The 25,470-nt window shown below is 31.8% G+C and overlaps 1 protein-coding gene across 2 annotated transcripts; it reads right to left on the reverse strand.

Moving 5' to 3' along the window:
- Window positions 1-4,190: 4,190 nt before the first annotated feature.
- On the reverse strand, window positions 4,191-25,470 carry LOC140048773 (uncharacterized protein C5orf34 homolog). Of its 2 annotated transcripts, XM_072093555.1 has the most exons (10): window positions 25,467-25,470; window positions 22,739-23,061; window positions 20,224-21,113; window positions 17,064-17,270; window positions 15,556-15,610; window positions 15,294-15,452; window positions 14,715-14,827; window positions 14,326-14,430; window positions 8,925-8,965; window positions 4,191-4,637 (listed from the first exon to the last, which is right to left on the reverse strand). In XM_072093555.1, the coding sequence occupies exons 2-10, from the start codon at window positions 23,039-23,041 to the stop codon at window positions 4,363-4,365; spliced, it is 2,148 nt and encodes a 715-aa protein (XP_071949656.1). In that variant the 5' UTR covers window positions 23,042-23,061; window positions 25,467-25,470; the 3' UTR covers window positions 4,191-4,362. The 2 variants fall into 2 exon arrangements, with proteins under 2 accessions (XP_071949656.1, XP_071949655.1); XM_072093554.1 differs by lacking the exon at window positions 25,467-25,470 and having other exon boundaries at window positions 22,739-23,119.

Raw genomic sequence — 25,470 nt, forward strand, 5'->3', positions numbered from 1 at the left:
GGAAATCTAAAAACATGTTTCCATAGAAACGATTGCAATGATGCACCATTTTGTTTAATCTAACTAGTACAAAAACTGCTAATTTTCTAAAGCTCCCAGATGGGATAAACTTAAACGATGTGTTTCACTTCTGTGTCATTTTGAAAAGGATGAAACGAGCCCGTGGCGGTAGTACACGTTCTCATTCTGTTCTCCAATGACACTCACAAAAATCATATTCATCTTCAGTCATTAAAGTTTCATAAAAGCGATCTATACTCGGGCTTTTAACGTCAAGCAATGCTAAAACATATTTCTTGGTAAGTAAAGCAAGAGAAGGCTTTTAAGTTGAGAATCGTAAAATTGCATGATGTAAGCGATGCTTCTTACCTGTGGCAGTCGATTAGGTAAAGTTGAAATATGATAAGCCTGATCGTATAGAAATCACATCATACCTACAACGGTAGAAAGTAATTCAGCTCTTTACAAATCACAGTTGTCGAACAAAACCGGAAGGAAAACGAATCATTGCCGAACAGTTCCGAAGCCAGGATAAGTCACATACCTAATAATATTCACTATTTATACCCAGGAATCAAGTAATTGACTGAAAAAGACGAATTTTCAGGTTGGACGCAGTCCAAACAAAATGATATGATAAACTCCAAGTGCCGAAGTAACTTTAATAATGGAGCCGAAAGAAAGTTCCGACAAATAAGTCGAAGAAAACTGAGTTAAATGAAAGTCACAACCCCTAGAAATGTGCATTATTATTGCAGCCGATTTAGAGGTCGGAAGCAACAGACGTATATATTATAGATAGTACAGTAAAGAAAGCTAAATTGTGTAGCCGAAAAGGTCCGAGATACAGTTCCGAACGAAATCGAATCGTCAGAAATACAAGGGACATTGCCGAAGTTAAATCAAAGCCGAAGCAAGTAGTAACGCGGCAAAGCAAGTTCAATATAGGACTCAAATCAAAATGTAATCAAGAAGCCGAGTCGGGAACAAATAAAACCAAAGTGTATACTAATTGTGCTAATCGAATCAGTATATCATCATTCAAAAAAACTTGTTTAATCATGCAAACGTAAATATTAATATTAATACACGGTAAACACTGTACACAGGTAGCCTAAATATTGATTCCCACTAGAACTTAATACAAGAACGCACTACGCGACGCAATAAATGACGCACATACGCGCGCAATGCAAGTCATTGATTGGTTAAAATATTGCGTGGCAGTGGGAGTCATGTTCAAATCCTGTAATAATGTTTTTCAAAAATTAAAAATGATTGATTGTTGAATGTTAACATTAAAACATGAAAAGGTAAACTAAAAGCATTTCTAAACGAGAAATCAAATCGTTACATCATTAGAAAAATATTTTGTTTTATTGTTTAATGCAGTCTCGTTGAAATAGTCGTATAAATTGCTTTACAATGGTTCTCTATCGACTAATCAACCTATACTGTATAGTGAAACAATTGTGTGCCGCTTTAACTTGCATTTTTTAAATACATGTAATAAAAAAAAACATATATTAATTTCTATTCTCTGAGAATGGCGAGAATTACTTTTGTTCAAAATACAGAAATGGTTAAAATAGGAATGGTATTAGTGCCGAATGGGGCAAAACCGTAAATGTGGAGAATCTAAAAATAGAATACTTTTAAAGTTTAAATTAATTTCTTACAGAAAGGATTATTACTCGAAGTAATAAGAAATATCAGGGCGGTCAATAGTCGATTGGTCAAGTAGTATTTTACAATAGGTGGTCGACATCTTGTGATTACGGACAGAGAAAATTAATTTGAGCGACAAACTTCAGTGACATGGACTGTAAGCTTACGTATCTCATTTAGATCTAAAGCTTTTGAATTCTAACAAACGCATATAAGTAATAAAATAACCCATCATCACTTGATAAATTGAATTTTAAGATTGAACTGTTGTTGATCTCCACTGACCATCATGCAGAAAACTTGTATCGAATTTGAGAGGGCGACATTCAAGTTGTTTGAACCCATGATGAATATCAAACATTAATAGAAAATAATACCTTGCAAATTCTCACTTAATTTTTAAGAATATAAATTTAGTGGCGGGTAATAACCATCATTACATTATCAAGGTAGGCCTATACAACTTTAATGTTCATACAAAAATGTTTAAATCAACTGAATTTAATCGCTCTCTCGCTCCCCTGTAGAAATAACTTCAGAATTGTAAACAGCACAGAGTGAGATGAAAAAATGATGCGATGTTAAATCAATCAAACACCGCGTCAAAGCGACTTCTGTTACCTCATTAGTGAAAGTACCATTAATCAAAACTACAAACAAATTGAATTTTGCAAAATCACTTTCTTCGATATTTCCGTTAAACGCGCGTCAAATCGCAGAGCTGTTTTATCGACGCCTTTATACACAAAAGCGAACAACCTTGGCATTTTGTTGGGAAAAACGAGTATTAATAAAGTTAGATTAAAAACACAGTTCGTCCGTTGGTGCTATATCACCGAATTTATCTAAAAGACGAAAGGTCTTGTGCCACTGGTTGTCACGTGACGGATATCAAAACGTATAGTTGACGCAGGAATTTGAAAATAATGCGCCTCATTTTCTATTTCTGCCATCAATTTGGATATTAATGAAAATGGTGAATCATTACAGAATTGATAGTCATTTAGTAAAAATACATTTGACACATTTAATGTATATTATATTAATCAATGTCTTCTAAAACATGTTAATGTGTTCACAATGCATTTAAAGTTGGCCGTGTTGCACGTCTAACGTTTTTAACTAGAAAACAACAAAACAAAAAAATATGTAATTTGTTTGCGACTAAAATAATGCATAAACACTAGCTTAATACGAGCAATGTATTTGTTTTATTTTCCAAAATAGCATAATATTTAGATAATATTGGCTTATTTAAACATTAATGTTCACGCACTTAATCTACATTTAATCCAATCTCACACGAATAAACTTCATAAAAATAATACGGAATTAGAGAGCCAGTTTGCAAAATGAGACAGTGACGTCATAGTGACGTGATATTAGCGATTCGAATTCTAGAATCAATGGTTGTGTATTATTTTGCGAACTTAATGCGATGTTGTGTATACTTTCATAGTAATTTTATTTACTAATCAAATATATACGGTATGTACTGAGTACCGTACCAAAGCCGGTGCATAACAACGAATTACTGTCACACATTGTCGGTATATTAAACCATAAAACAAGAACACTGAAAGAAGAAAGTCTCCTAAAAATTAAGAAAAACCTTCTTTAATTTTCAAATGGAAGAGTGCTAAACTCAAACTAAACGCATGTATGAATGTATCCACGGCTAAGTTGGCTTCATGGACCATGGACTTTGGTATGTGGTAACAATTAATGTTGCCGTGTAAATGTCTTGAAAGTCAAAACGCACCCAAATTCAACGTCGACTTACTACAAAAACGGGAATTGAGTTTGATTTTTAGTTTTTAACTCCTTGTTGGAATTATCAAATTGCACCACTTGACGAAACATACACTATGGAGAATCTCACTCATCTATCCAATCACAGCATCAGTTTACATATTACTAGGAAACATACACTGATATTGTAATTAATATGAAACACAACGGGGATAAAGAAGAGTAAACGGGATATTAATATCGTTGGAAAGTGGAGTTTGAAGAGTATATAAGTACAGTTGAACCTCTCGTAAAATGATAACTCATGGGTTAGGAAAAGTAATCGATTATGAGAGATACCGATAAAAATACACCGATTTAGTAAGTTTGGATTTCACGACGATGATGAATTTATTCATATGTAAATTGATATACTTCAAAGAAATATCTAACAATAGACAATTTTCATTTATACACCAGCCAATAATCATATTTAAAATATAATACGACTGGTTTATTCAACAGTTCGTAGTAATTATATAAGAATACATTACTGTCCTGTATGTTGAAAGTTGTAAATAACTCAATTCAGTACTGTATGGAATGTACATCGATTACCATCAACATAAATATATTATACATTTACCGTATATATAATATGTATAAATAAATATGTTGAAATATTAGTCTTCATTTTTCATTTATATGTATATACAGTATATATATATATATATCTCTCTCTCTAGTTTTAAACAAATTCAAAAGTAATATAATAAATGGAGTATAACAAATATATAACAATTTTTATCACTTTATTTATGTTTTGTATGGAAACATTAAAAGTAGAAAAAGCCAAAATCATTATTTCGATACTGTAAGTATAAAGAAATACATACATATCCTAAAATAACCAGTATCAAATATATAAAAAGTACAATACGAAATAATTAATTTAATTATAAATTATTTATTAAGAAGTAGATCGTCAATACCAGAAATAAATTGTGACGTTTTATGCAAAGCATCATGTATTTCTGATTGGACTATTTTAGATGGATGGGAATGAATGCTGTTGAGTGAATGTTCAACACAAATTGCAGTTCTTCCGCCGATTTGGTCTTTCTCTCGGTACGTTTCATGATCGTTTGATCTCTTTTCATTCTCATCTGATCTGTTTTCATGTTCACTTGATCTAGTTTCTGCAGAATTCCCCTTTATATCGCTATTGTCAAGAATGTCTAAAAGAATTTAGGAAAATGAAAAAAAAAATTCTTCGGAAGTCCAATAACTAATTAAGTTTCATTTTTAAAAAGCTTAGTTTTTTATTTGTTCGTGAAACTGCCAATCTAAATGATAAAACATCTTACGCCGAGTAACAGTGCGAAAACAATGACGTCAATACTAAAATTACATATTATTTCCAGATCAACACATCGGTACTAAAATAAAAGTGTCCTTTAACTAAAATGCATAGAATCCATAAATCGTACAATTATTATGGAACGCCGTTTACGCAACATTTCGATGATATGAATTTTATGACGCGATATGTGAATGAAATGCATCGATATGAATTGAATGGCGTGATATATGAATGAAATGTTTTGAATTGAATGCTTTGAATGAAATGTTTTGAATGAAATGTTTTGAATGAAATGTTTTGAATTGAATGTTTTGAATAAAATGTTTTGAATGAAATGTTTTGAATGAAATGTTTTGAATTAAATGTTTTGAATGAAATGTTTGAATTGAATTGAAAAGTCAAACTATTGGCGGCGTATGTCATTCCCGCTCGCGATTTTTTTTCAACCTCTTAATAGGCCTAAGCATGGGTACCCTCATCTCCTTTCAACGCTGTCATCAATATGAATCCTTTACAGAGACTCCCTAACAGACCTGAAACATTGGAATACATATTTCCGAACCCAGGTCTGTTAGGATTCTCTGTAAAGGCAGCGTGGAAGAAAGGAGATGAGGGTACCCAGGCTTAGGCCTAAGAGGTTGAGAAAATAATCGCGAGCGAAAATGACATACGCCACCAATAGTTTGACTTTTCAATTCAATTCAAACATTTCATTCAAAACATTTCATTCAAAACATTTCATTTAAAACATTTCATTCAAAACATTTCATTCAAAACATTTCATTCAAAACATTTCATTCAAAACATTTCATTCAAAACATTTCATTCAAAACATTTCATTCAAAATATTCAATTCAAAGCATTCAATTCAAAACATTTCATTCATATATCGCACCATTTAATTCATATCGATGCATTTCATTCACATATCGCGTCATAAAATTCATATCATCGAAATGTTGCGTAAACGGCGTTCCATAAATTATTGCTTTCTTTCCAAAACTAAAGCGGAATTTCGAAAGAATATTTAACATAAATTTTTCCTAGAATTCTACTAACGAAGACTACATAACTTCAGAAAATCTGATTTTCAATAGCAAAAGCCAAACCACAACTTCTAAAAATAAAGTTATTTTAAGTTTTTAAGTCCAAAAGAGGGCTTTGAACTTCCTTTTATAAAGCATCAAAACATTTGACAATTTCTTGGACAGACTGCGTGTGACGTAGCCACTCGGATACATCGACAAAGGGATTTATCAGCAAAACAATGCTTGAAATAAAATCATGTGGCATTTCTGCAGCAGTGGATCAAGCAGTGTGTGTACTTTAATTCAAATGTGATCCTTCTCATCTACCCAAGGGTGGAAAAGTGACATCTCGCCTCATCTCTATTACAACACAGCAAATAAGTACAACTTGTTCAAGAATCCTCAGTTCATCACGTTTCTTCCATTTATTTACGTCATCAGAAATAATAATAAAATATCAACGATAATAATTTAAAATTATAGCGTAACTTTAATATCGCCGCATTTTCTGCTATTTTTGACTGAACAAATTGTGTTAATCTGAGAAGGTTGCCGAATTAGATCAGACAACGATAAAGTAAGTTTTCCTAAATATGGACTAAAATGTACTACCCAGTACAATCACATAACTGATAACATAAGCTGTGTCCTCATTCATTCAGGTCAAATGTCATATTAGATAATGATACTCATTCTATCCATTTGAGAAAAGATAATGATTATGCGACTATTTACGAATAATTCATTATAACAAAATATTTTTAAAACTGGCATATAATTAACCCACAAAGAAATAATTACTAAAGTATACATCTATGCAAGAGACTACGTGACTGATAAACAATATCTTGAAAAAATATATTGACTCAATTGAATTTTAGTTGAAATGTCTAACATGTGGGCAACCACGACTTCTGTACTAATGTCTAACATGTGGGCAACCACGACTTCTGTACCAATGTCTAACATGTGGGCAACCACGACTTCTGTACTAATGTCTAACATGTGGGCAACCACGACTTCTGTACTAATGTCTAACATGTGGGCAAGCACGACTTCTGTACTAATGTCTAACATGTGGGCAACCACGACTTCTGTACTAATGTCTAACATGTGGGCAAGCACGACTTCTGTACTAATGTCTAACATGTGGGCAAGCACGACTTCTGTACTAATGTCTAACATGTGGGCAAGCACGACTTCTGTACTAATGTCTAACATGTGGGCAACCACGACTTCTGTACTAATGTCTAACATGTGGGCAACCACGACTTCTGTACCAATGTCTAACATGTGGGCAACCACGACTTCTTTACTAATGTCTAACATGTGGGCAACCACGACTTCTAATCTGTAAAGGTTGCTGGCACAAATTACAAACTAAGATAAATTCAAACATGCTTTCGAAAAATTGTGAAATTTTGCACCCACAATTTCCCTACGAATCTGTAAGTGCTTTTAAAACAAGGAAAAGGTGAACCAAATTCAACCATGTTCTACGTTCTACTTTTTATCTTGATGTATTTTTTATGAGACAATTGGATTATCATGATATTATAATATTGCTTCTAATAGCGTGTCGTCGCAACATTGCATATAATGTATACATTCTGTATCACGTCTAGCACATTAATCTAACCATGTCTACTAAAGTCACTTTGCGAGTCGGTGAGATACAATTAAAAACAAATTAATGATAAACAAAATATTATATTATATGATAAATTGAATCAAATTACATTTAAAGGGCAGAAGTATCTGTTAATTTGAAATTATGGGATCACAAGTAATTAAGAAACCCATTCAACACAATTTGTATTCAAAAATTAAACAAAATGTCAATTCGTTGTATGATGACCGATGTGTGTACAGTATATAAACATCGGTTTCAACGATAATGACGTCACAGCATCTCTTCAAAGGCACCGGTTCGTGCGTAGCAACTGTCATAAGCCTATTTTGAAATACATTTCTGAATTTCATCCATTTCTATCAATGTTTTATGTTGTACGGTGCGTTGCGCAGATAGCCCAATTCGTCATGGTGATTGGATCTAGATTTGAAACTTATAATTTAATCAAAATGCAAAAGTGGTGTAAGTTTGCAAATAACAGTGATAGGCCTATCACCTATAAATGGACCTATTAATCAGTAATTTAATGTATAAGTCCATGACCTATCTAACCATTATATTCTTAAAATGAACATTTAAAAACTAAAATTGGTGGAATTATTCCTATATATTTGTTTTAACAGGTCTGTATTTTGATTAATAATTTAATATACTAAAATATTTGACATTTGTTGAAACTTAATTATTGAAAATATGATACCAAGTTCTAAGTTGAGTTAATGTCAATTAGACATCCAAGACAATAATTAGTCTGGAGATAAAATGTTAAATTAACGTGACGAAGAAAGATAAAACGTATACGCATGAGCGACAAGTATTTGCAACGAATTGATATCTTTACAAAATTGATTAGATATCCAATGACATGATGATAAAAGCAGTTAAGGTTATATGTATACCCACTAGCTAATGCTATTATAAGATCGAATGTATATCAATCACAACAGAGGAATTGGAGTATGCAATTAAACATGTTTCTAGTACTTAAGCTTGTGTTGGTAAACTAACTAAATTATACTACAAGTTACAAATTCCAGGTGAAATGCTGCAAACATATCTTTGTTTGGATATGCAAAGTCTTCAATCTCACCTGGAGGTGAACATGAACACCTGACTCAGAATAAGCTAAGGATATAGGCTAGGAAGAGACAGACTAAATACTAAAACTATACAATCAACTAAAACAATATTAAGTGCGTGAATGGCTTATGGGAAAGCAAGACGAAAACCAGTAGTTGAGTTTTTGGAGGGCATATTAATGGAGCAAACAAATGAAAAGATAATTACCTGCCGTCAGATGACTTAGCAACCGTGCTCACTGCTTTGGCGAATTGCTTTCCACTTATCATAACGGTTTGTAAATTAGATTTTATTTTCAATGACATTGCAGAATAAAGGTGCACCGCAATAATAGTACTAATTGCATTTTATTCATAGCAAAAATATTGAATCTTTAATAACATAGAAATCAGAACACAAAACAATGAGTGTTAAAGGATACAGTTGAAGCACTTTAATTTCTTCAGTTCCGTTTGTACCAATCTGTAAGAGAATTTTGAAAAAATCATTTCAGAAAAAAACATGTTGTAAAAAACATTTAGTAGGTCGCTGTGAACTTGAAAAGTGTAAAAATGTATTTTTATTTATTTTATTCCTGCTGAACGATTAAAAACCTCCACTAACCTGTCATAAAATAAAATATTTATTCCAAATTGAAAATTATGCACATAATAAAAACACAATAAAATCTATTAAGAAAAAACAAAACTTGTTCAGAAGTCTTCACTAACAACAGAATATCATTTGAGAAGTCATTATTTTGCATCAGGATTGGGGATTTCACTGTGATAATGATTTTATTTAGACAGAATTTACCTTTTAGAAAGTCGACACAAATCCTTTGATACATTGATAACAAATGAGAATTTTTATAAGATGACAAAATGAAATCAAATCTTCTATCACTGACAGCTGAATAATAATAAGTGATCAAAAGTAAATAAATGGAAAGATTACATGGAAGTGAACTAATCCATAGATTGTTATTACAAGAATCTAAATACTTGGGCATTTCAATTGATTGTCATTATTCCAAAAGCTTTACGTACATTCAAACGGTTTGCAGTTTAAAATATAAACAAATACAACTATTATAGTTAAGGCTGCGTCAGAATATCCACTTGCAGAACATGCTTGCCAGATGGCGTGGATATATTGCAGGAAATAAGAATCACGTCTCTGCAATCTTGCTGTTTGTGTCTTGCACTCCAAGTTACAAACAATCAAACTACAGCTATACATCTTTATTCATGCCAAGTTAAAAATATTGCATGAAGAACAACATCATCTTATGTACATCTCATACACAGGTGTATTTGATCTAAATATTCAGGTTCCATTTTGCTCTGTCTAAACTATCAAAATAGTTAGTGTGATGTGCCCAAATATGGTAGTGATATGCCTAAAGATATGGGCAAATCACATTTCTTGTTACATAAAGTTTGATAGTGTAGCCTGAGCTTTAGTTCACTAGAATCTTTAAAACGAACAAAAGTAGCAAGAGAATAGAATTCCGCATCTGTGTTGGTATAAATCATATTTATAATTATTTTTAACTGATGATCGCAACACATAATTTCACATACTTTGCCAGTAACTCCAGATGATGGTTGAAGTGTATCAACCGAAATTTTAAGTTTTGTGAAATTGTGTGTTGAGACCAATATATATCAAATACAAAAACAGGCTAGCATAATTGCCAAAACATCTTAAATTGTTGAAAACAGTCATAACAGTATTTAAGAAAGGAAACTTAGTTACATTTTGCAAACTTATGTAAGAAAACCAACTCTGATCACATGATGAATTGCCATTCAAGTGAACTGATTTAAATTAACGACAGAAAGGAAAGAAGTTGCCAATACAAGAAGCAAAATCAATTGATTACAAGAAACATTGAGGAATCACCTGATTACAGGTACTTGACAAGATGGCACTCAACATTTCACCATTTTTCTATTGAAGATAGAGGGCACTGTCTCATATCTTAATAATCTATCTATTATCTATCTATATCTCAATTTATTCAAAGGGAAATAAAAATTTCTGTTTACTCAAATTGCAAATAATCCATCATTGATCAAATAGTAGTAGGAGTCATTTAAACCAATATTGTAAAGAAAACAAAGAAATGGATGGTTATTTGCAGAAACCCATAAGATGGATAGAGATGCATCATCTGGTCTCTAAACGCTGCTCCAACAAATCTACATTTGGAAGAATATGGAAGTTGATGCTTAATATCATATTTTACATAGTTTATGGTCAAACCTTTATGTCTCTATACAGTAAATGTATGGAATATAAATATCATGTCAAGGTCAAGACAAGTTCAACTGAGTTTTCTTTTGAGGATAATTAATTTTATTGTATTGTAGAGACGTACTGTTTTATTGAAAAGCAATATATTTGAAATTGCAAAAAAAAAAAAAATCGGATATTTGCAATCCTTGCGCAAAATTTCCCATTAAAGATCAATTTTTTTACAAAAGCACATCGACGGTAAAATTAATACAATCAAGAATAACAAAGAAATGTATTGCAGAAGTTATGGAATTATACAATTGTGTTAGAATGTAAAGTGGGCGCTTATAAACCAGTGCATGAACAATGGGTCATTTAAGTACTTCAATTGCATACTTAAAACCCAACTGCTCATAAAAACAATCTGGTTGCATTTTAAATCCATTAGGGTTGATGAAATTTTAAATTTAATGTATAAATACATATGTATAAACTGGTGGGATTGAATTTTTCTTAAACTTTCATTGGTAAAAATGTTCGGGTTCAGTTTTTTTTATTTTTATGGGTAAATAATTAAAAATGAAAAAAAACAATTTAAGTTCCACCTTCACTGATATAAAATTACAGTATTTCAAGTTATCAGCACACATCTATTAGTTTCTTCTTTCTTAGTTCTAGTATATTATGAATCAAATATATTGTATGTTATCAGTGTTTAGAGTTTTACATATTGTAAACAGGAATGGTTTGAGTAGAGTATTTTTAGTGAACTTGGCTTGCCATACAGAGGTACTCACAGGAATCTTTTTTGAACAATTAAAGATTGCATAAATAAGAAAAACAATGTAAAACAAAGAATATGGCATAAACAACAAACCCACAATAAATGAAAATAAAATGGTACCATAAATGTGTAAATGATAATGAAATGATGTTATATTACTGGTACTATTGAGGAGGAAAGACAGAGGTGAGAATAATAGATAGATGATATCAGAAAATGGAAGAAGGCACATACAGCTCAATTAAAGTCTAAAGCTTTCATTCAAATTTATCAATCAATAAATGCTAAATAACTGTGTACAAATTAAGATAATTAAGTATATTTTTTATCGTAGATCTTCTTCAAAGTGGCAGTTTAAAATCTGCATAATGAAATGTCCTCTGGGTGGAGTCATTGAACCCTCGAACTCACACATACAGACTTCAGATCTGGATAACTAGATCAGAAGATAAACAGTAGTAATGTACAAGTGGTTTTTTTTAAAGTAAATCCAGTATTATTGGTTAAATGGGCACTTTAACCCCGATAAAATGAGTTTGAATTTAAAAAGGTTTATAAGGATTCTTGAAATAATTACAATATCTTTACTGATTACTGACATTTAGTTCCTTAATCCAAGTGAAGTGGACATTATTCCAACGTTAATCTAACAACACAGTATAACCTCTATTAACAGGACATTTTGAGGACTCACCAAAGTGTCCACTGAATAGCGGTGTCCATATGCGTAATCGCTTATATCAATTTCAACGAAATTAAAGAAAATGTAAAAGACAGACACCCACCTTCAAATACTTCTACCCAACCTAATGTGAATTTGAATTTCTCCCACACAAACCTAATTTTAACTCATGTTAGGTACTTCACTGTGGATGCCAATGGGCCTAATTCAAATTTCCAATTAGACTGAGAAATATTAATAATACATATATGTGGAAGACATAAACCAGATCAGGTAGATTTTATACATAGAGCAGAATAAAAGAAAATAGCCATAAATTCTGCATACTTTTTTAACAACAACTTATTCATTTTTCTGTTAATAACCTTGTCATACTAAATATCATGAAATATGCCATTAATAAAAGGTGTACAGTACTTTGAAATATTCAACAACTATTAATTTATGAAAAAATATCACAATAAAAAAAATAACAGTATTGTTTAACTACTCATAGCACCTTGGTAACAACTGATGCTTGTATCAGTCATTTCAAGGTATGGTTTTATAATATAATTTATTGCATAGTTTTATTAGGTCATACTAATTACTAGCATTTATTTCAAAACTGCTGAGTGCTTTACTATTGTATTTACTTTTTGTAAAACTTTTAATTGCAAATCATTACAAAATATGTAATACTTGTATAATGGTTATGATTTAGCATTTATTTGAAGTGAATTATAATTAAACATAGCCTACTTCAGCTATCAAACATTGCTCAGGATAATCAGAAAATATGAAATAATGTAAATTACATAAAAGTACAAAAAAAGCAATCGGAACCACAACAAAAAAATGAAACTGTATGATATTCCAGTCATGCTATCCAGTAAGTCTGTTTTTACCAAACACCATTGCAACTCACAGCTTTGGTAGCTGGTAGAATGCTCTCAATATCAAACATTGGACTGCAACCACCTGTCGCAGCCACAGGCGGTGTATTCATTGTATGTACTTATAGATTACTACCCCAATAAAAAGCATATAACAAGGAACATCTTAGTTATAGCAAATTCGCTGCTGTCAAATAATAGAATTAATAACAAAACAAAATTAATTAAAAAAAGTAGAAATATTCTTCCATATGAAATTCTTCAACAAGTATCTTGTCAATAAGAATATAGTAGAGCAGGTGGTACGCCGACTGTAAAACATGTAAAATCTGCTACGCTCCTGAGGGAGGTTAAAAACGCCATTAACTTCTGAATGGATCGCAATGCGCAGCTGAGATAAAATACAACAATGAGCACTGTCCATAAAGGGGATTAACATCACGATCCCAAGATCCGTTGCCACATTAAGTGTACGTAACAACGAGAGGAAAACCAGCTTATTAAGGATTAACGCAAGATCTCGAGATGAACAGATTAGTGCTTGAATTATTTAATCACGCTGCAACTGATTTGCTTCGCAGGAATGCGTCTGTCCAATTCAGAGATTCATGAGTAGAAGCTGTATTCAATTACAAACTTTTAGCATGTAAAATATAATATGTGATGATTGATGCTTGCTTGCATAGATTGCCAGGTAATTTACAATAGGAGTCACAATGATGCTCATTTGCATAATGCTATTTATAAATCTACTTGTTGATTAACATTTATGTGACACAACATTGCATTGAAATGAATGTGTATAACACTACATAGGCTGCATGTAATCGCATTTCTTTGTAACACACGCACACTGCATGTAACATATTCGCCTAATACCAAATGTGATTTAATTTGCATGGTTAAAGCCTTGTCTACAATCAATCAAACTAGCTTGACAAAAAAAGTGCAACATGCAAAATATGGTAGTGATTTGACCAAATATGGTAGTGATCATGTCCATATATGGGCACATCACATTTTGTTGTCACATAAAGTTTGATAGTGTAGACAGAGCTTAATACGGCACAACTACCCCTTTCATTTACACACCAGCGCACATACAAAAACGCCCATGTTGACACCACAGTGTGTGTAAACTTCGAAATTTTAATACACAATATGTAAAAGGTGTATAGTATCCATGTAGGGTGGCCCTTGAATAGGGATGTCCCAACAGATGAGTTGGTCTCTACCAATGCTTATAAGTTCTACATACCTGTGGTCAGCTTGTTGACTGTTTGACGTATTATTCCATTGCTGTTGCTGATAGGATTGAGTCATTTGTACACGTTCTAGCCATTCAAGAGAAATGCTCACATAGCTATATAAAAATAAACATTTTATTAAAGTATGTATTGTCCCCCTGAAATAATAAAACTTTTTCTCTTTTTTTCTACGGAAGTGATTAACTTTATTAAAACTAAAAAATAGCATATTCAAAGTTTGATTTAAGTAATCTTCATTTTTCATGTTTTTGGGGGACAATATCTTTAAACATACAGTACACCTTAGTTAAATCACAGTACCCACTTCACTGATCCCACATTAAACTCAGTTACACATTTAATATAGGCAGAGTGTTACAGTAGTAGTACTCCAACCTACCTGGAAAACTCAGCATTTGGATTCCTTATGGAAACATTATGTTTCTGTCCATTAGGAAGAACAATTTGACAGATTTCATTCGGAGTACATCTGTTGCGAGTCTCTGGCAGTTCCTGTTGATTCATGCAGAAATGAGCATTACAGGGCATAAATTATCATATGTATCATCAGTATTTGTTATTTTTATTATTGATCAGGAAGATCAAATCAAAATATGGTAGCTTAGTTTGATTTTTACTAAAAACTGATTATTCAAATTCTCCAAACTTAAAAAAGTGAATTTGATAAGATACAGTATTACTTGGATTGGAATCAACAGAAAAATTATAAATTTAAGTACAAGCCTAAAACAAAGATTTACTGATTTTATTAATCTTTTTTTTTGTTTCATAATATTCAACCAAGAAGGAAAAAAATCAACTATAATAGTATATAAATGCATATTTAGCATACATCATGAATGTATTTGACTTGATTGATTTGGGCTGACCCTGAGCATCTTACCCGGAGCTGACCCTGAGCATCTTACCCGGAGCTGACCCTGAGCATCTTACCCGGAGCTGACCCTGAGCATCTTACCCGTAGTTGAGGAGCCATCATGGTGAGAATGGTACGGTTTGTGAAAACTATCTTAAGCTGGCCATTAGAATAAGCTGTGAAATGTCCAAGCCCAGCTACTGTACTCTCTTCAATTGGAAACACTTTCCATTCTTCCTCTCTATCAATTGCTTTAGGAGTCTAAAACAACATATTTTAGTAAAATACTTGACAACCTTTTATGTTATTCTTAAACAATTAATACATCATTATTAAACAGAAATTTCATTTTTACATAACTTACCTTCCAGCAAATCTCAATAGGATCCATTGTATTCAAAAGCATGACATCTAAAAGTCTACAAATGGGAAGAAATGACAAACCAATTTAATTACGTTTAGGCCTACTACTTTTGTATCTTAAGGTATTACAGTATTATCAATCTTTAGCAGATTGATCTAATTTAACTAAAGCTCTGTCTACACTTACCAAACTTTAGTGACGAAAAATGTAATTTTCTCATATATCATCAAACATTATATATGTTTGTATTTGTATGCACATTCGAGGGCCCTTAATGATCAGATCCTATACTGGAACTGGATAGGCTACCCTCATTAAAGATGGTAATAAATAAATGACATCATATCACAACCATATTTGTGCACATCACATGTTATCATTTGTATTCAGAAACATGAAAAGACAATATATGGAAATTTAATACTTGGGAAAATTGTCTTTTCCATTCTAAAGTTTTGACTGACTAATTTTGGTTAAATATTCAATGTGAAATTAATTGTGAAATACAACAATGTTATTATTAATTAAAGAATATAATAAAATATGCTTTGAAAATTAAACAATATATAAAATCAATAATCTTGAATGAATTAATTAATTAAATTATTTAAATTTAAATAAAGAAATTAAGATACAAAATTTACATTTCAAATTTCCTGAATTTTAAGAGTTTTTTAATTTGAAATGAAGGATGATAGTACATGGTCCTCAAATACCCATAAAAGTTCTTGTTATAAAAATAAGTATTGTTATCTATTCATTCATTTATTCAATCTTTTATTTTGAAATCTCTGGTCCATAGAAAAAAAGAAAATAAAGCATTATAAATAAGTATGTATAAAAACAAATCTTTTTTTCACTAATATTATAAAGAGATTTCAAGTAGAAATTGAATTACAGGAGACAGTGGCAGAATAGTTGTTGGATATTCTCACAATTTAGGTGAGAAAGGTGAGGAAAAAATCATATTTCGTCTGTTATATGCCTCTCAACCTTTAAAAATGATAAGGATCAATCAATCATTGATGGGCTCAGCTGTGATATTGCCCTTGAAGTTCAATTCTAATATTACATCATGTTATCTTTAGTTACAAACAACAGTAATGAAATGTAACAATTGTAAGAAACTAAAAATGTTAATTGATGTTTTCTAGTACATTCAATCAAGTATGGAATTTGAGGCATTTTCAATCACTTCGTCTTTAAAAATGTGATTCGAATACATAAATAATATGTTTGTAAGAGATCATGTCAAAACCATTTTACTGCAGTTACTGCAGTAACTTCATTTTTTACTTTCTTTCTTTCTTTTTATTTTCCCACATTATAACATAATTACAAAATAATAATAATAATACATTTTTTACTGCTCTAAGTAACATGATTTTAGTTTTTTAATGTAGAGGTTTATATAGCAGTCACAATACATAGTGCATAATTATTCAAAAGATCTTAATAAATAATTGCACAAACAGATTAAAGAGTAAAATTGATAGATATAGGTGTACCTAGATGCTTTCTTCACCATTCTAATGAGCATACTTTGATGTGAACCAGGTATCATTGCTTCATTACTTGCTACAAGCATCCTATCAGTTGTCGACCCATCATAGTTGACGGTCGTATGCATAAAATACTGCCCTCTAGAATCCGTTAAAGTAATCACGGATCCATCTCCAGGATAAATTTCTGATGATATTGGATTTAAGGAAAATCTGGAATAATCAAATATTAAAAAAATTAAAATTGCATACTCAGATACAAGAAAAAACAATTTTTTTAAATTTGATATTTTCTAAATGCAATGGATCATAATACAATTTAATTATTTTTTTCAATTTAAACAAAAATCACGTGATTTACCAACTTTTTTATTATTTTGGAGGTCTGATTAATCAATCAAAATAACCTTTATTTTTTTTTTCCATTTACATCCAAAAAATAGGAAATGCATCATAAAAATTTGACCAATTAGCTTGCAAAATTGTTGAAAAAATAATCAGTAATAGAGGATAGCATCGCCGGAAGAAAAGCTGACTTGTCCAAGGATTACTAACTAAATTTATGACTTTTCAGAAGATTTATTATAAAAAATAAACAATGCACTGACAAGCATTGACTTATCCAAAAATAACAATACAGAAATTATAAGCTGGAAAAATAACAAACAAGTCATCTTGGATTTTATGACACCTTTCAACGAATTTCAAATGCCTGAGAAAGACGATTAGCATCAATTAACGTGAATAATACAGCCTTGTATAAACGTTTAGATTAAAAATACAAAGTCGAAGAGTTTTTTTTTATTCCGGGAGTTGTTTTCAAAAGCGACTTTTCATGAATTCAATCTGTTCGATTTAGTCCAAAGGCAAATGGCCAACTTACAATGGACTCAATTTTTGAAAGAAATGTCATACAATTATTGATGGCCAGTAAATCAGACAAAGAAAAAAAAAAGGTTTAATGGCTCAGTTGTGGGCCAGTTAAAAATAATGAACGGGTCACCTCCTGCGTACGTTTGTTTCTATGTTATATTGACCTAAATATAGCATATTTTTGTTAATAATCTAACTAATGGAAACATCCTTAAAAGTACATTTTTAACTATACAGAATACAATATTGTTTAACAAAATGTTAATCTTGTCAAGCTCGCATACAACCAGAAGGACACGGTGAGTTAACAACATTTAGGTACACTCATTCAGCTTATTGGGTCAATTACCGAGTAAATCAATTTCAATCATTAGCAGCATTATCTAAAGCTGGCTCTTAATCTCCTCTGAAATTAATCAAATGGCTAAGTAAAAAAATAATAACACAACACAATGTACAATTGACCAACTCTTACAGTACAGTTTCTTATTTTCCCATGCAACATTACAATATGATAATATCACTATACTGTATACAGTACCGGTATTTATTTATCTGGAGGACCAAACTTAAAGTCTTGGCTTAATGCGTCCTCTCACACAATATTGTATTAATTTATGATCTGTTTTGTATATTGTATTGTGTGAAACTTGAAAATTGTATTTAATGTAACAACATTTGAATCTTGGTTAATAACATTAGAATGTAACATTGCATAATGTAATCAAATATCTGTCGTTCTTTACAGTTCTTTTTTAGTTAAGTTAACTTTGATGTTACTACATGTGATTACACATTAATGATATAACTCTTGATTAATGAATCAGAATGTTCTTAGTCTTAATTAATGGCTTGTAGTTAGCTAATGTTTTCTTTCTTCAATTCTGATGCTTAAATAATACTCTTTAAGACAAATGAATTGTTTTCATGAAATAGTAGTTGCAATATGTTCTCTAAACAACCATAATTTACTTTACAGTAAATTGTATAAAAAAATATCAAAATTATTATAATGACAACAACAATGCAGAAATCTTTTTTATCAGATCACTCCCAGCAGATGAAGAGCGCCTCTTGGGAGCACTTTAGTTATGATGTTATGTAGTTGTTCATGTTGACAGATTGTAAACCTAGAGCAGATAGCAAAAACACGAGACCAGAGGGAATTAAGAATTGAATTCTACAATCAATTTGGGTGAATTGATATCAACGCATAATTAAAGAAAGTCCTGCGAGCAAGTCAATCCGGAAAACATAGATGTCTCAATTTGAATACTTTGTATCAATTATTAAGAACATGCTTAAACGCCACACGAGACATGTCACCCATAGGGCATGACTTATTTATTATCTATGTACAATACACCCACTTGTATTAATTGATGTCTTAATGTAACTGACTGAGTTTTTTGTTAGACGTTCGTTTTTTATATCAATTATCTAGTTCATTCTTTTTAATCATCAAGCTACCCTTAAGGATAAAATAGATCAAGCCACCTTATTGGCATTTTAGAAAAGAAAAACAATGTGTGTACAGTATTTTGAATTCAAAATAAAATCTTTGATTTCACAATATTAATATAGATGGCGCTGTTTGTCTTTCAGGATACTGCAGGACACATTTCATTAAATTTTGATTAGCCATAACTGAATGATCATTCTGAAAAAATCTAATCTATTATTAATCTAAAAATAGTTAAATTGCATTGTGTTTTTGGCTATATCTACAGTATTAATCTAAAAAGATAAATTTTATTTTTGCTACATTTGATAATGAATCGAGTAGAAGTGGTATTCAGCAAGTAAAGGCTCTATGTTTTGTCAATTATTAGCTAGACACTAAAATAGACACTAAAATACTAAAATAGACACTAAAATAGACACTAAAATACTAAAATAGACACTAAAACAGACACTAAAACGGACACTAAAACAGACACTAAAACAGACACTAAAACAGACACTAAAACAGACACTAAAATAGACACTAAAACAGACACTAAAATAGACACTAAAACAGACACTAAAATAGACACTAAAATATTATTATTTGACTTTTTTGTATATACTGTAATACAGTAGCTAGTAGTAGATTTTTATCAATAATTCAGTATTTCATTTAATTTGCTGGAATTTATTTATACATTGGGAGAACACTGAGCAATTATGTTGCATTTTGTTGACTATGTTAGTCTACATTGAGAAAATATTTCCTACTAAAAACCTATAAAATGTAGACAAGTTTTTAGAATAAAATTTGTGTTTTTGCAAAAAGATAAACTAAACTGACTACCTGTAAATGACACCGTTGGCCATCATCATTTTCAAACTGCTATTAACTTTAGAGTTAGCTAGAGCGTCAAAATCCACATTTTCATCAAGTTTGCTGGAGATTTTCCTCCAAGAATGTAGGTAAGTCTTGGGGCACTTGGATGGTAAACTTTGAGGCAACTGCATCTTAACAGAGTTCCTGTATATGGTATTAATATTTGGGGTTTTGTTTCTTAATCTGAAGAAAGAGTCATTAAGTTTGAGAGGATCATCCATTTGATTCCCACCATTGTAACAGAATGATGTTGAATCTTTCACCTTGAGGCTATCTTCATTGACATTCTCAAGATTTCTCTGATAAATTGTTGTCGAAGTTGCATCATGACAACTGATATCATCTACATTCAAATCAGAAAGATCAGTTGGATCTGCTGCAGTATATGCAGATACTGTATCTTTGTTTGCTAAGTTTTTCTTTTTGAATTGCATCACAAGTTGCAAGGGATGTTGCCATGTTATAGGGCAATGCTTAACAGACATGTGCTTAATTATCCATACATAAGCATGCTGAGTAGCAGAACAAGTATGCTTAGATCTAGTTGAGATAGTCTCACTGGGGCAATCTCCAATCTGAGAACCAACACTGTCTGAATGACTTGCAGTTGAATCATAAAGATGGAATCTTTCACCAGATATTCCAGAAAGGTTCTCATCACAAACCTTCTTATTCTTACACATGTCACTGACTTTACTAAGATATTCAACGCTAAAGTCTAAATCATTTGAAGCAAGAATGATAGAAGAACACTCATCAAGGGAACGCAACATTATTCCACCATTGCTAAGAACGTCAATGTACTTCTCATCCAATTCAGCTGACCAATTAACTTCTGTAATATCAGCATATGTCTTCTAGAAAAGAGAATTTGAACAGATAAAACTACTAAGATAATATCACTGTAGAGAAAGATATTTCTTGCCATTTTAACAAACTATGTATGAATTTTTTATCTATCAAAAAAGTAATAGAAATATTATTGATTGATATTGCTAATTGACATAACTAACAACACCTGGATAGCAAGCCCAAGATCATTTTTCAAAACAAGTCATACAGTGTCAGAAAAACAATAAGGCTAATTTGAATTTTGTGTTTTTATTGATAGTTCCCTTTGTTTTTCCTTTCATATTGATTATCTTGTTGGCAAGTGCAATAGACTGCTTGGGCTGATGTGGCGTAATTGTAAACATTTTGACAGGCAAACCAAAATCCACCTTTATTATTCAATTATCCATCCCATTCTCAACTTCAGTTCTGTTATTTTTAATTCTATTTCGAAAACTCAGTCTACGCACATTCAGCGTCTGCATAACCGTTTTTTACGCTACATCAGCCACAACCAGAATTCTGACTTTCATTTCCATGTCCGATCTCCTGAGTCTCGTAGAACTTTTTTGATCTTGTTTTTTTGTATAAATGTATTAATTCTTTATTTGACTGTAACTTAGTTAGCAATTTTTATCTTAGAGTCCCTAGTCGTCGTCTTAGAAGAAATACTACTTTTCATATTCCTTTTAGTAGAGTAAATGTTTTAAACAAGCACGAATGTGCAATACTCGGGGTACAGCGAAAGAAGCTGTATACAGACGTATACAGTTAGAAAGTAAAGAAAATAGGTTTCGCCAGGGCTCGAACCGGGACCTTCTGCGTGTTAAGCAGACTTGACAACCACTACACTACGAAACCTCTTACATTAAAAATGTGGGTTACAGAAAGTTTTTTAATCCATTTAAATTACAAATAAATGGTAATAAGCACAAAGCAAAATAAACATGTGTAAAAGTGATAATTACCGATTACACAAAATAAGTATTTTAAAAAATAATAAAAATAAGATATACTCTGTATAATTATCATATTGCGTATACAGTACTTTTCACCATAAATTTAAAAAAAAAAGGTTTCGTCCGGGCTCGAACCAGGTACCTTCTGCGTGTTAAGCAAACGTGATAACCACTACGCCAAGAATCCGCATATAACCATATAACTACAAAACGCTGTGGTGTGTGTCACACATTGTGGCTTCTTAATTAAACAAATTAATTAACAAAAAATTAAAAATCCGGCTCTATAGCTTTGAGGACATGTCCCTGTAGCATGTTCATGCCAAATCCCAGCTCAATACTATAACGAATAAGGGAGGAGTAGTACTTTAAAAATCGCACTTTTTACTCAATAGTGTCCAGATGGAGGAAGAGAAGGAGAAAATGAGTAAGTACTAGACTCGGGTACCCCGAGTAAAAATGGTTTTATTAGTAGATTAAGTCAAACTTACAATTCTTTTACTTTAAGAAACCCTGAGTTAGATATTTTTAGTAATAATTTCCGTAAGTTTCGTAACATTGTTAGTAGTTTAGTTTAATGTTTGTTATTGTATATGTACGTGTTTGTCTGTGTTCCCTCCTGTAAGTGGTGAACCATGAGCTCACTGTTGGTTGGGAAATGAATGAATGAATGAATGAATACTTTATCTTACCAAGATGAGATTGGATTCCTGCAACAGGTTACTGGTAACATAAGGATATGAAGCAAAGCGGTTGCGAATACCAATAACCTGCTGAACTTTGGCTTTGTACTCGCTAGTAACATAAAGTGTTCTCTGCAGAATGGTCCGTCGGTGAAGGTCTAGCAGAGGGTGGTGATCAGAAGATGGAGGAGCCTTTTTATGCATAAACGTAGAACCACAAGGTGACACCTCAAGAGCTGATCCATCTTTGTAGCTGCAAACCAAACTGTCATCTTGAAAGAGCAGCAAGCATGATGGTGACACAGTTTCCATCTCTATAGTAAATAAAATATCTAAACCCAACAATATTGGTATTGGAAACAATAAGTTGGTAGTCATTGAAGTACAAAATTAGCCAAGCCCTACCTACAATGAATATACTATACTTTAAATAGTCTAATCTAGTCTTGGTTGGTATGTAGGCCTAGAAGTAGTAGTAGGGGCCTGTGCTTAGCTAGTACTAGTCCTACTAGTACTACTTGCTTAGCAGGAATAGTCTATAGCCCTATAGTTATGCCATAATGGGTAGGCCTATTTATTCTACCTCACTACCTATATATAGGCTAGGCTACTAAAACATACTACTCTACTACTACTACTACTACTACTACTAGTAGTAGTAGGCCTTAGTTTAGTAGTAGCCTACTAGGTGTCAGATGAAATCGGTCGCGTCTGAAATCGGTCGCGATAAAATCAACTTCCGGTATTTTGTATGGCGCGCCGCTAGAGCTATACGTTTAATGATATCGGTCGCGTTTGAAATCGGTCGCGCTATTTTGCATGGGACTCACTAGATACATTTTGAATATAGAATTTCTAATACTATTAACAATTTTTTTACCTCGATCGATAATTTTTTTAGTACAGTAAATATAAATATTTATCTCGTTATTTATAAATAATTTGTGTTTTCATTTTATCTTACAGGTGTCAATGAATAATTGTAATGTGTTCGTTTAGAAAATCGTTTTTAAAAGTGTTATTGAATATTGTTTAAGTTTTTGAAAAGATTAGATGCCACTGTTTAAAGTTTTAAAAATGTTGAAATAATTTAATATTAAACAAGTAGACGCGCCTATCGCGTATTTTTTAATCGCAGTTAATTACGAAACTAGTTATACCTGCAAGTGGATACCAGCTCAATGAGGTTTATGCAATAAAGGAAGATGATGTATGACGATGATTGTTACGTTCGATATCCGCCACTCTTACATGAGCATGGTTTTAGGATAATACTAATAAAATAATATGCCGTTATAAATCAATCTACCGGGCCTATACAGTAGGACTATGCAGTATGCTGTACAATGATAGGCCTAGATGCGAGAATAATAATGGATGGATATTAAAACTTAAAGATTCTCAAAGAGGTAATCTTGCACTGATATTTAAACATTTAGATTTACGAATGGCGTACGGATGTGAGACACTGAGTGGTACTTAATTATTTACATTAAGTGATTTATAAATGAAGAAATCAAAGATATTCAAAATAAAAACTATAGTATCACCGACGTATATACGTAAATTATATACATCGTTTCACCATGGAACTATGTTTCACAAAAACACATGCAGGCCTAGATGTTTCAAACGTATGGTTATTAGTAATAGGCCTATACGTCATCTTTACATGGCCATGGACAACGATCGTACGTGTTTTGACACATTAGTGCGTGTTTTTTTTAAAGGTAATCCCCGTCAGCAAAATAACGTGCAGTTAACGTCTGCACGATCATAGAAGGCGCATCCACGATATGGCCTATTTCGGGGTTTATTTCAGTAACTCGTCTTTTAACGATCCGCATATAATAATCATTTTTACTAGAAACTATTTTAGGCCTAAACATTAGAAATAAAAATATACACGTGATTTTCCTCAACAATAATTTTTATAGGCCTATACTTAATCCTACATAACGTACGGACATAAATAAAATAGAGATTAAAATAAGGTGGTCCAATATATAGATATAATATCTGCCACATTATGCATAAGTATAAAAATGGATAGTACGCTGGCTTTACGGGCTATACATTGTAACATTTATTGTTTTTAAATAAATTGTTCTCTTTTACGTAATTGTTTGCATAATATTAATAAAAGACACAGACGTATATTCTCTATACAGTATAATATATTAATTACAGTACATAATAAAATAGAGGTAAATTATTATATTATGCCTAATAAAATATTTAAACATGTTTAGAAATGGCCATTTTGAAAAGACACAGTCCTTCTCAGAGACCTGTAAAATAAAAAAAATGATTGATAATAAATATTTATTAACCAAATAAAAAATATCCACATAAATAATCTGGTTCATAAAAAATATCAATTAAATCTAGACTATATAAACGAAGAAAATGTAAATCCCGCTAGCATGCATCTCGTTCCATACAAAATAGCGCGACCGATTTCAAACGCGACCGATTTCAAACGTATAGCTCTAGCGGCGCGCCATACAAAATACGGGAAGTTGATTTTTTCGCGACCGATTTCATCGTAAACCGCCTACTAGGGCCTACTAATAAATACTATGGCCTATGTAAGTTTTTGAAAGTTATACTATAAAGAGAATACTCTAGTCTAGTACAGTACAGTACTAGGTAGGAGGCCTACCAATAATAACAATATGAATCAGTGCATACTCTACTAGGCCCTAGGCCTAGTACTGCTAGCGTCCTAACGTACCTGC

Source organism: Antedon mediterranea, chromosome 5, assembly GCF_964355755.1.
Source record: "Antedon mediterranea chromosome 5, ecAntMedi1.1, whole genome shotgun sequence".
Classification (NCBI taxonomy): domain Eukaryota; kingdom Metazoa; phylum Echinodermata; class Crinoidea; order Comatulida; family Antedonidae; genus Antedon; species Antedon mediterranea.

Excerpts from the sequence above, each read along its gene's own strand:
- LOC140048773 (XM_072093554.1), bottom strand. The coding sequence starts at position 23,107 with ATGACTACCAACTTATTGTTTCCAATACCAATATTGTTGGGTTTAGAT. Across the intron at positions 15,453-15,555 it reads CTATTGAGATTTGCTGGAAG|ACTCCTAAAGCAATTGATAG; the intron begins GTAAGTTATGTA and ends ATGTTGTTTTAG. Across the intron at positions 4,638-8,924 it reads GAAATTAAAGTGCTTCAACT|ACATTCTTGACAATAGCGAT; the intron begins GTATCCTTTAAC and ends AAATTCTTTTAG.